Source organism: Xenopus laevis, chromosome 2L (genome assembly GCF_017654675.1).
Source record: "Xenopus laevis strain J_2021 chromosome 2L, Xenopus_laevis_v10.1, whole genome shotgun sequence".
Taxonomy (NCBI): Eukaryota; Metazoa; Chordata; class Amphibia; order Anura; family Pipidae; genus Xenopus; species Xenopus laevis.
In genome coordinates this window covers 61863969-61877586 of record NC_054373.1, presented here as the reverse complement: position 1 = coordinate 61877586, position 13618 = coordinate 61863969, and the positions used below count along the sequence as shown (strand labels likewise).

The following is a 13618-nucleotide window of genomic DNA, read 5'->3' as shown; positions in this document are numbered from 1 at the left end:
TCTGGTGAGAGGTAGGGTACATATATACTGGCAAATGACAAGGCAACAGCACTCTATTAAGTATGTTGCATGAACGCTTGACAAAGAGTGCGAAACATGTTGCGTGTTTTACCCAAATAGAAGGGCTGAGGTTTAATACAGGTACAATTTTCTGTACAGTGACACATCAGATAAGGGTGAGTCTTCAAGGCAGTTTGATCTGCTGGGACACATTACTGAATTATACCTAGCAATATACTGTTGTACCAAAACACAAGGCTGGATGCTCTGACAAAAATAAGCACTACAGATGAATGGCCAGTCTAGTGATGGGCGAGTCTGTCCTGTTTCACTGAAAATTCACAAATTCTTTCAAGCCTCGCAATTATTTTTTTTAATTATTTTTACAATACATTGGAGTCTATGGGCATTTTTACAGCAAAGCATTATGATTATATTGCTTATATAATATCCACACTAGGGGGCAGATCTATTAAGGGTCGAATTGAAAATTCGAATTAGATTTTTCAATTTTTTTTTATGGTCAAACTCTCAAATTCAAATTGTGAATTATCCAAACTTGATTCGAGTTTTAATTCGAATTTCGAGATTTATCATACTCAGGCCCTTTAAGAACTCGAATTTGTCTATTAGCCATTAATCAATGGGAGAGGTCCAGGGACCAATTTGGACATGTTACTAGCCTTCCTGGCATTCAAGTTTAGTCAAATTCGATTCAAGTCTATTCAAATTCTAAACGAGTTTTCGTGTTGGTCAGTAGAATTTAAATATAAGTAACCCCCCAGTCGAATTTCAAGTGCATTCAAATTTAATAGGCTTTTAAAAAAACTCAAATGAATTCGAAATTCGACCATTAATAAATGTGCCTCCAAATGTGAAAGTCAGCAGGGACTTATATGAATGATAAGTTATCAAGAATAAGTTAGCACAGTACAAATAAAACCTAATATTAATAAATGCAGTTTACTAATGTAGTCTGATTAATACTTTCATTTTTTAATAGGAGAATTCAACTCATATAACTTACAACAATAGTTTGTACATAAGCCCAAAACCATCTGCATTCATCACAAAAAATAAATTCATATATAATTTTTCCTGCATTTATCCACGAAACATGGATACTGCACTTTTTCCATTGAACGTTGCAACAGGGTGAGTGATGAACCTTATAACAATCACAATATTGAGAAAGGTCAGTCTTGAAAATGTAGTTGAAAATCCATTTGACATGCTTTACTGAAGAAGATAAATATTGAATTAAAATGTGCATAAGATGGGAAAAGCAGAAATACTATGTGGTTATGTACATGAAAGTATTGCTGAAAATGTGGCTTACTGGATCATATTTACACAATAACAACAGAGAAGTAACACTTGGAGAGACTAGCAAGCCATGCAGCAGTGCTTTTTCAGCTGCATTCGTATACACTAATTTTCCTGTTCTATGCTTCAGGCCTTGCAAAGTTTAAAGAAAAACAACAAATTATTAATATCCTATTTTGTCCTGTAGTGTTTTATTTATGGAAACAATGATAGCTATTTTTTTTTAAATAAAACTGCTTTGAGCTATCGGGATATCTTTCTATTTTTTCCATTTTGGGTACAGACACCTTTGATTCAGCAGGCCTGAAAAATGTTTTTTGGAACTATTAGCAGTGATTTTGTATTTATACTTATTGTACACATTTATACACATAGGGGGTCATTTTCCAATGGCCCAGATGCAAGGTGGTGCAAAATTATACCACTTTATTCATTCACCCAGCACTTGCATCTGGGACATTGATGTACTCTGCACCTTGTGACAAATTAGAAACCTGGCATAGACCATAGCAGTGGTAGGCCCAAGACAGCCCTGCATTTATATTTATACCTTGCCATAGGGGAGGTAGTAAGAAAATGGCTCTTGAGTACCCAGCACCCATGAGTGCAGGTTAGGGGGGGGTGTAGGATGGGTTATGCCTATGTACTTCTTCCAGCCCACTGCATAGCTACTTGCACGATATTCATGGGGGGAAGTGCAAGTCTGCAGCTGTTCTTTGCATCTTGCATCTTGCCTAACACTTTGTAAATGAACTCTACAGAATCATATAGACTCTCACAAAAAATTTATTTTCTTATGCAGAAGTAATATGGTAGTTTAGGTGTTTATGAGTATACTTATATTTCAGGATCAATACAACTATTCTCCCTGGAGTAATTGGCAAAATCACTGTAAGCATGGCGGTTTTCACAGATTCTTCATTTACCAATGCTGTCACCGTTAACACCTTATTGGTGGTGGAGCAAATGGTTTATGTCTCAGTGCTGATGCAAACAGTGGACAACTACGCCCTAAAAGTGGTCAATTTGTACACCTCTGCATCAAATCGCTCTACTGATGTAAAGTATTATCTGCTCCAGAATGGGTAGGTTATGTCATTCCTTATATCCTTTAAATACCGAAAAATAATTAATTTATTTTTTGTAGATGAAAATAGAATAAAAAAATTAACCAGATGCAATGTATAATTTTACACTATGCAACAATAATATGACACGACTATGGCAAAAAATAAGTCATTATTTACATTTTGGGCTTAATTAATTACAAAACAATATTTCAGTAAGGAAAATAATCTTTACCTGGCTTGATAGTCAAACAGGTTAGTATATCATTCTAGAGATCTCTCACTAATACACATTTCTGTCTCTTGCCAGCTGTCCAAACACTGCCCTTGGAAACTTCCTATTCAAAACTATATGGAATGGACAGTTCACTGAAGCACGATTTCAAATGAAAATGGCCAAGATTTCTGGCTCAGATGTTATTTATCTATTTGCAGATCTTGTGCTGTGTAATAATTCCTGTACACCGGTAATATCTTTTAAGGGACCGTTTAAAAATGTCTTTCATGAACTGAAGTGCATTTTAAAAAACCTGCATAACCCTTTATAAAGTGTGATATTTGTATTTAGATTAGACATATGATTTGACATTGTAGGTGTTCCTGGTCCAAGTTTTGTTTATTATTTAAAGTAATATTGCCCAAATTTGGAAAGGGTGAAGGATGGCTTAGGCAATAGAATACGTCTCCACGAATGAAAAATGGACACCTGTATCAAAGGGAATATTGTTAGATGCTGGATCTATTATTTTGAAGCAGCTCTGGAAACGAAGCATTACCAACCCTGTAAACACTTCTAAAGTGATTAGGGATGGGCGAATTTGACCCGATTCGTCAAAAAATTTGCCGCTGACGAAATGTCATCGACTCCCATTAAAGTCTATGGGCATCAAAAAAATGTTGTCGTGCAGTGAAATTTTTTTGACACGCATCTTATGGGCGTCATTTTTGCGGCGAAACAAGGTGAAAAAATGCGCCCATCCCTAAAAGTGATACATTAGTTGATACATTTCTTATCTTTATCCCACTAAGCAGAATCCCTGAGTTTTATTGAAGGAATTATGCCATGATTTTTCTGGTTTACTTTTTAATTCTAAATTTCACTGTTTACATTGCAAATAATTCATTTTAACATATAAAATTTTACTCTTGAATGAACAAATGTATTTTTTTTAACTGTAATATTGGTGTGGAGGCAGCCATCTCAATGCAATGATATCCTTGCAGTGAGCACCAACCATTTAGTTTTTTTGCATGCTGCCACCAAAAATGTGGTTATGGTTTTAACATTTTTTTTGTGATAAAAGGGGCGTGGTTTAAAGTGGGTGTGGTTAAATGGGGATTGGTCAACAATGGCTTCCATTATTAGGCCTCAACCACATAGACCATAAAAATTCCCTCCCTACCACAGAAGTTGGACAGCACTGAGCTATTTTTTCTCCTACTCAATGTAACTGGATGAATCTCAGTGGGACTGCTGTTATCCTGTTACCTTCCCATTGTTCTATTGTTAGGCTGCCGGGGGGGGTGATATCACTCCAATTTGCAGTGTAGCAGTAAAGAGCAACTGAAGTTTATCAGAGCACAAGTCAAATGGCCTGAGGGCACCTGGGAAACTGACAAGATGTCTAACCCCATGCCAAATTTCATAATTACATTTTTTTTAAAAAATCAGTTCTTTTAAAAAATGGATTTTATTGCAGAGTTCTCTTGGAGCAGCATTAACGTATGCATTTTGAAAAAAACATGTTATATCTGGTGAATAGTGATGGGTGAATCTGACCAACTTCGCAAAAAATTCGCAAAATGGTGAAATATCTATGTGTGTACCTGATATAAAAATGCAAAGTTACATAGCAGACACAGACTGGCTGATGCCATTTTGCACCACTTTTGACATTGTAGTAACAAGTTATATGGGAAGGGAGCTAATGGAGGGGGTCTGGGGTGTGTTTACTTTAAAAATGTTATTCATTTGCTTGCATATTACAATATCTAACTCTCTTCTGTCTATTCTTGAAATAGAACTGCAACAGCCGCTCAACAATCGATCAGAGCTATGATACAACAGTCAGCATGCGCCTCCAATTTGGTAAGTGGTCACTTGTTTTTGCCACCTTGCTTGTACAACACAGGAGTTAATACCTACTGCATTAATTGTTAGTGTGAATAGATTACATACATTATTTTAAGAATATATCTATTTAAGTCTTGAAACAATGATTTGAATTGTGTCTAGGTAAAACATCAATACCACACATTGTTTTTTTAAAGACAATTGAATTACTGTTGAAAAGGAGAGGAGGGTAACATTTATTTTTGGTGAGGTTACTAACAGTTGATCTGATTTTGGGGAGAATAATTCTCCATTCATTATTTTCCACCTATGTTACATAGTTACATAGTTAAATTGGGTTGAAAAAAGTCCATCAAGTTCAACCCCTCCAAATGAAAACCCAGCATCCATACACACACCCCTCCCTACTTTTAATTAAATTCTATATACCCAAACCTATACTAACTATAGAGTTTAGTATCACAATAGCCTTTGATATTATGTCTGTCCAAAAAATCATCCAAGCCATTCTTAAAGGCATTAACAGAATCAGCCATCACAACATCACCCGGCAGTGCATTCCACAACCTCACTGTCCTGACTGTGAAGAACCCTCTACATTGCTTCAAATAAAATTTATCTACTTCTAATCTGAAGGGGTGGCCTCTGGTATGGTGATCCTCTTTATGGGTAAAAAGGTCCCCTGCTATTTGTCTATAATGTCCTCTAATGTACTTGTAAAGTGTAATCATGTTGTCAAACAGAATTAGGAAAGATAATAGTTCTGGCACAGTCACAGAATAACAAAACAGGCCCAACCATTATTATAATTACTGAGCAGGGAGATACAATTAAAGAGGACCTGTCACCTTGAGACATAAGTAATAGATATCTTTTCCCTCCTTGGTTTAACCCTTTAGTCAGCTGTTTTTGTCTATATCTGAAACGGATTCGAAAATATCCTACATGTAAAAAGTGCTTCATAGGCGCTGCCATGTTGAAACAGGACCCCTTTGTTTTCTGTGTGTGGATTGTGCCAAACTACCAAATCTCATGTATGCTTAGTCATAGAGTATACTCTGTGATAGACTGGCTCTGTACAACTCATGTCACACCAGGACTTGATATTCTATTAGGATTGTTTGAAACACATTGTTCTATTCAGATTGTGTGGGCTTTTACTAAAAATCTCATAAACTATGAAATTATCGAACCGCTAAAACCTGCTAAGAATGTGCAGTTCTTGGGGCTCATTCATAAACACTGGGCAAATCTGCACCTGGACAATAACCAATTAAATGTTTGCTTTCAAAGTTCAACCTGCAGCTGCCTGTAAAAAGCCAGTCACCGATTGGTTGCTATGGGCTACTGCCCAGGTGCACATTTGCCCAGTGTTTATAAATGAGCCCCCTTTATCTTAAAGTCAACCCACAAAATAAAAATGTGCCTAATAAAATAAATAAATAAATAAATAAATAAATAAAGACACTGCTGGGATTTAGGGTTAAATATAAAAATCAGGAAAGTGTGTGTGTGAAGGGTAAAGTAACTCAAGACTTTTGCTTGTCAAGAGTAGACTAATTGTTTACATGAAGAGCAGAAAGCAGCAGCATTATGGTTAAACTTTAGCTGCTACTTCTGCTCTGTAATGCCAGCAAACGGAGCTCCTTATCTGACACCCCCTCCCTTCTCCCTCCTCCGTTCTGATAAACTTTACCGAATGTGCTTCCTCGTTCTGTCTGTGCTTTTGAACACTTACACTACATGCGCTGTAGTCCTCCAGCCCCTGACAACTGCAGAAACTGGAGATATCGCGAGAGGAGTGTGCAGGGCTGATTCTACCCATGATGCCTTGCTCTCCTGACTTTCAGAAAGTCGGGCTTCAGTCAGTATCTCGTGGACATTTTCAGAAGTAGCTATAAATTTAGATTTAGTGAGATTTGAGTTGAATAAATTGAGGTATGTGGTTTGTTTTAACAGTTTTATTGCCTTCCTAGTATTAACTCAATCGTGACAGGTTTCCTTTAAGGAAGAAAAGTTTACAACATCAAAGCATCTTCTATTGCCTACCAAGAATTTGTGTGGAATTCGTGTACTGAATTTTGCTGCTAGAGATACTAGGGGCGCATATTTATCAAGGGTCGAAATTTCGAAGTTAAAAAACTTCGAAAATCGACCATTGAATAGGCCAAATTCGATAGTCAAACTTTTCTTTTTGAATTTTTTTGTCCGTTTTCGGTCGAAGTAAAATCGTTCGAATCGATCGATCAAACAATTTTCAAAAAAAAACTTTGACTTTTTAAAACTTTTGGCTCTAGGTTCTAGGAGGTCTCCATAGGCTAACGTAGCAATTTGACAGGTTTAAAGTGGCGAAGTGTCGAAGTCGAAGTTTTTTTTAAAGAAACAGTACTTCGATTTTCGAATGGTCAAATATTCAAAGTATTTTCTATTCATGTCGAAGTCGAATTTGGTCTATTCGATGGTCGAAGTACCCAAAAAATAATTCAACGTTTTTTAATTCGAAAATTCACTTCGACCCTTAGTAAATGTGACCCTAGGTGTACCTAGACCATAATAGGCACCACTGCAATAATTTTTGGGCCCACCAAACTTCAACAAAATTCCTTTTTTTTATATACATACTGTATATTCAAACTACACAAGGTGACGTTCCATGACTTCTTATCACCAGCATCCCTGGATTTGTTTCCACTAGTTTAAGCCAATAATGAGGTGTTAAATCATTATAGTGTCCGTTTGAGAATCCTGTTTGAGGGCACATTTAGTTTTTACCTTTCTCAAGTGACAAAAGCTTCTTTGTTTTACAGCTTCAGCTTCCAGCGACCTCGGCAGTAAGTAAAATATAACCTCTATGGTGTTGTGGCAAAAGGCATTATGATCAGATATAGCATAATGTCTGAAATGCTCTATCCCCCAAATGTAATAAAAGGCACTAAATTTGCCCAGGAGCAGTAATCCATAGCAACAAATAAGATGTTTCTATTTAACCAGGTGACCAGTAAATGCTAGCTGCTGATTGGTTGCTATGATTTACTGCTCCCGGGAAAATGTAGTGCCTTTTATTACATAATACCCATATATATATATATATATATATATATATATATATATATATATATATATATATATATATATATATATATATATATATATATATATATATATATATATATATATATTTGTGCAAAATGGAGTGGAGTCTAATCCCAGTCCGTGACTTAGTCCAAAAATGGACAAATTATATATTGAACAAAAAAGTCCAGACAACTTGCTTAATGTAACAAAAAGGGTTTTACCAAGCAAGAATACGCAACGTTTCAAAGCTCCCACTTCTTTTTCAAGCATAAATGATTACAATGACATCACATCCTATTTAAAGTCATAGGCATTAGTCACACCCATAAGCATATAATGAGTTAACTATAATGAATTAAGCACAACCCCATGATGTTAAACGAACACCCTGTGTTTTACAAGAAAATAAAATAAGATTAAGCAACTTCTCCCTTTTCTGGAGTTGCAAGAGTCTGTTGCCCCCCCCCGACGTGGGGGGGGCAACAGACTCCAACACAAGAAACCTCAAGGTTGTTACTGAATGTCGTGCTGTGTGGAAATGTGCAGGAACAGGTAGTTTAAGTACCCCCTTTCTAATGATAGATTTGTGCTAGCTAATCCTGTCACGTATAGGCTGAATGGTCTCCCCAATATAGGCAAGCCGACAAGGACATTTGAGCATATACACCACGTATTCAGCGTCACATGTATAGTGGTCTTGTATCTCGAATTTCCGCCCTGTGTGGGGATGTGTAAAAACATTTGTGCGTATAGCACTTGAGCACTGATTACATCTACCACATGGATACATGCCATTTCTCAAAGGTGCTAAAGTCCTCTGTGGGTTAATCCGTGCCAAACCAAATCTGCCTTTACTAGTCTGTCCCTCAAATTCCTTGGGCGCTTATATGATAAAAGTGGGGGTTCTAGGAATTCCGGAATATCAGGATAGGCTTTTTGTAATAAAGGCCAATGTTTATAAATGATTTGATGGATTTTGTGTGCACTAGGATGGTAAGTGTGCACAAAGGGTATACATCCTTTTTTGCAACACGCCTGGTACCCTTTCCTGTATAGTGGAATCCCGGTGCAGCTCTTTAACCTGTGCTACTTCTTGATTAAGCATTTGACTTGGTTACCCTCTCTGTGTGAATTTTGTTGTTATCTCAGTCAAGCGTACGGTAAGTTTCTCCTCCTCTGAAACTATCCGTTTGACTCGCAACAGTTGTGATCTGGGGAGAGAGGAAACATTAGCCCTCGGGTGTGCACTGTCAAACCGTAATAAATTGTTCCGATCAGTTGATTTAACAAATAAATCAGTGTATAGATATCTGCCTTTACGGTACACCGTTGTGTCTAGGAATGTGACCATCTCCTCACTACATGTGTGTGTAAATTTGATAGTTGGGATACACGTATCTAAGTATGTCTTAAACCCCATTAGGGATCCAACGTCACTCCTCCATATTACCAACAAATCATCAATATAGTGCTACCATTTAAGGCAATGCCTCTTGAATAATTCATGTGTATAAACATATACATCCTCAAGTGATTCATGAAAATATTGCCGTAGGTAGGGGTGACGTTGGACCCCATCGCAGTCCCACGTAACTGGAGATAGAACCTATCCTGAAACAAGAAGTAATTCTTATGCAAGACAACAGATAGGAGTTCCATAAAGAAGTTAATCTGTGTTACATCATACTCTGATCTCTCCAGCACCAAACGGACCGCTGCCATGCCAAACTCATGAGGGATGGAAGTGTACAAGCTACTTACATCGAAGGCTGCCAGTAATATCCTATCTTCCCCCAGATCCAGACTCTGAATAGATCGTAAAAAGTGGGAGGTATCCTTAATATATGAATCCCCCAAGGATACAAAGGGGGCTAGTACTTTATCCAAAAATATTGATAAGGGAGATGATATAGAGTTAACCCTGGCTACAATGGGTCGCCCTGGAGGAGATTGTAAGCTTTTATGCACTTTAGGCAAGGTATAAAATACTGGAATACATGGGAACTCCTGTGTAAGAAAATCCTTAAGTCCCTCGTTAATTATACCATGGTCCTGGTAGCATAACGACATTTCAGATATCAGACCTGCAATCTCTTCTGTGGGATCCTTATCTAAACGTACATATGTATTACCGTCACTTAATTGACTTAGGATTTCCCGTATATAATAATCCCTTTCCAGAATTACTAATGCTCCCCCTTTATCAGCAGGTTTATATATCACCGTTTTATCCCCCATAAGTGAGCACAAAGAGTCCTGTTCAGTCTTTGTCAAATTATTATTAAATCGCATTGCCCTCAGTCCCTTAGGGTCCTGCGTCAGATGGTTAATGTCTCTGGTGGGATGTTAAAAGTGTATACTATATTGTTACTAAATTGCTACATTTCCTTCCTGATGCATGACCAGAATGTTACAAGTAACCTTTTCTGATAGTATTGCTCGGCAGTAAGTAAAATATAACCTCTATGGTGTTGTGGCAAAAGGCATTATGATCAGATATAGCATAACGTCTGAAATGCTTTATCCCCCAAATGTAATAAAAGGCACTACATTTACCCAGGAACAGTATTGTAATAAAAGGCACTAAGTTTGCCCAGGAGCAGTAATCCATAGCAACCAATAAGATGTTTCCATTTAAACAGGTGACCAGTAAATGCTACCTGCTGATTGGTTGCTATGGGTTATTTAGTGCCTTTTTTACATAATCCCCAATTGGGGGAATGTAATAAAAGTTGCAAAGAGCAAAACAATTAGCACAAAAAGAAAGTCTAATTTCACAATGTAATACTCGTCCTTAAACTGTTATTACATTGTGAATTTTAATTGCGCATTGCTTACTTTTAAGAAGTGCTTGAAGGTGTCATAATCTTTTGGAGCAAAACTTTTTCAGTAAGAACTTTGATTACATTCACTGCACACTGGCGCTAACTGTAAAATTCACAAACCTTCTTCCACTGTCGGAAGAGGTCGCTAAACAGTTTCCGGGTTTGCAAAAGCTATATTAAATTCGCACAAAGGCAAATTTGTTCGCACAGAGGCATAACTTTTCGCATTGCGAATATTTTTTCCGTTACCGACTTTTATTACATTCCCCCATATATCTTTTATCTGTATATTTGTATTCAGCAACTGTAGTATTACAGCACATACAAAATGTCACCATTCTTCTTTGTTTTACAGATTCAGCTTCGAGCAACCTCGGCAGTAAGTAAAATATAACCTGTATAGTGTTGTGGCAAAAGGCATTATGATCAGATATAGCATAAAGTCTGAAATGCTCTATCCAAAGTTAATAAAAGGCACTACGTTTGCCCAGGAGCAGTATTGTAATAAAAGGCACTACGTTTGCCCAGGAGCAGCAGTAATCCATAGCAACCTAGATGTTTCCATTTAGGTGACCAGTAAATGCTACCTGCTGATTGATATGCTATGGGTTACTGCTCCCGGGGGGCGAACTTAGTGCCTTTAATTACACAATCCCCATATATATATCTTTTATTCATATATTTGTATTCAGCAACTGTAGTATTACAGCACATACAGAATGTCACCATTCTCACTGATAACTGACTTTATTATTCTCTCCTGTAAATAAGGATGCTTATAAAAATTGCAGATGTACATTGTTAGAGTGTCCCATTTTACAGAGAATAGAGATGGGTAGCATCATTATAAAGTGTTTTCCTACACGATTTTCAAAAGAACAGTTCAGTGTAAAAATAAAATCTGGGTAAATATATAGCCTGTGCAAAATAAAAAATGTTTCTAATATATTTAGCCAAAAAAGTAATCTCTAAAGGCTGGCGTGAACAGCTGTCTAACATAACAGAGCAGAACACAACTTCCTGCTTTTCAGCTCTCTAACTCTGAGTTAGTCAGCGACTTGAAGGGTGCCTTCATGGGACATTGTGCATGTTCAATGAGTTTGCTTTTGATCCTTAGCACGCAGGTCAGATTCAAAAGCAAACAGGTATGACTGGTGAAAAATCATTGGAAACCAAAAGAGCTGCAAAGCAGGACTATACTAACTAACTAATTAACTAACTATATTAGAAACATTTTTTATTTTGCACAGCCTATCTTTTTATCCAGTTTTTATTATTACACTGAACAATTTCTTTCAAATATATAAATTTTAAAACAGATATACATAAATGTACTCTTAGGCTGGGGACTTGGCAACCCTGTACATGTCTTATTTCATATACAGTATATTGTACTTTTTACAGGTTTCTCCATGAAGTGGGCTTTGAGTTCACTTCTTTTGCCCCTAATACTTATGGCAATCATGTAACGTTTTCATCTCATGGAGTTCCAGAATACTATGACATTGTGAAGTGTGGTGTCGGTGAAGATTATGGTGAAGATTCTTTCACTTCAAACCCAGTTTAATTTGTATGATATTTGGAATGCATACTGCTGCTGGTTATATTTTACTATTAAGTTTACTTATGTTTATTATTATTGGAACTATTAGTACAATATATATTTTTATACAGGGCTAATTGTATGGCATACTGTTTTTACAAATGAAATTACTTGAAACAAGTTATTCACATGAGCCTGGGACTGCTTTAATCATAATCAATTTACTTTATAACTGAACTTTTCTCTGTAACTGGCATGTTGTTTCCTTTGTTTGTGGTCAATTGGCACACACTGACCACAGAACCCAGTGGTCACTGTTAATGAGTGGAACTGATTGGTGGACCCCCATTGCCCAAATACATATTTAATAGACGTACCCTAAAGCAGGTAAACCTCAATATAAAAAGGCAGACAATGAAGAAATGGTCTGTGCTTATGGATACACAGATGTGCTGCCCTTGACCATAATAATATAAACCTATAAGGACAAAATAATACAAAGCAAGATTCTAAAAATTGTATATTTAACTGTTACCTTCAAACCAATAGCAGGCTTTATAAACATTTTGAGCCAATATTCTTGTGTAGCATCTCCGCCGTGAATGCAATCCAATAAAGTGGATGCAATCCAATAAAGTGAAGTTCACAAGAAAAAGGCAATACTGAAGATTTAACTGCTCAAACTTCAGTGTTTATTGCCAACGCAACATGTTTCGAGCCCTGTGAGGCTCTTTGTCAAGTGTGAAAACAAATTGGAGATTAACATATTTAAGGTGCTATACAGGTTGCTATACAGGTGCTATACAGGAAGTGAATGGTCCTCACTAAGAGTTAAAAGGGTTTGAAATAGATGGTTCCAGTTATTAAAGAATGGAAACCAATGGAATGTTTGTTTGTATTACTATTTGTCTCTATCACCCAGAATGTCAGGTTTTTCTAAATAGGACCTGCAGCATTTAACTTCTTATCTTGCTTTGAAATTGTATAATTTCAGCTCCTAATAAATTTCAGATAACTTCTCAAAGGACCAGTAACATCAAATCTTTTCTTTGAAATTCATTAGTATACAACGAAAAAACACAAAGACAAATGAAACTTTGAAATCGCCAAGTCTTTATTAAGAAATAACTTACCAAAAGTCCACTTGCGCTCCTCTTCAGAAAAGGTGACAGGGCGAGGATCCATCATGTGGCGCTCCCTTTCTCCTCCCTGGCTATCTCCAATAAGGAAGGAAGGGAGGAGAAATTAAGCGCCGCACGATGGATCGCCGGATAGCCTTTTCTGAAGAGGAGCGCAAGCGGAGTTTCGGTAAGTTATTTTTTAATAAAGACTTAGCGATTTCAATGTTTAATTTGTCTTTGTGGGGTTTTTTTCATTGTATACTAACTATTTTTTTTTTTTTTAAAAAAAAAAATTTATGTTAATGGTCCTAAACTTTGGTTTAAATTTTTTTTTAAAAAAAAATATGATTTAAAATATATTAATAGATATTATATAACCACATGACATGATTTGCAAATCAAAATTCTCTGTTTGGTATAATTTATCAAAAATAATAAGGCCATGAAGATTTTGTAGGCATGTCATCCAAGGTGTTAAATGCAAAAACTGAATGATGTTTATGTTCAAAATGTTTGTTGTGTTGATGTTTAGGAAAGATAAAAAAACATTTCATTTGTACATTAGTATGGTTACATACTGTATCACA

At 36.4% G+C, this 13618-nt stretch overlaps 1 protein-coding gene across 1 annotated transcript; it reads left to right on the top strand.

The window, feature by feature from the left end:
- Window positions 1-2223: 2223 nt before the first annotated feature.
- On the top strand, window positions 2224-11934 carry LOC108705542. Its single transcript, XM_041581261.1, has 5 exons — window positions 2224-2411; window positions 2704-2860; window positions 4416-4482; window positions 6318-6405; window positions 11772-11934. The coding sequence occupies exons 1-5, from the start codon at window positions 2224-2226 to the stop codon at window positions 11932-11934; spliced, it is 663 nt and encodes a 220-aa protein (XP_041437195.1).
- The last annotated feature ends 1684 nt before the right edge of the window (window positions 11935-13618 follow it).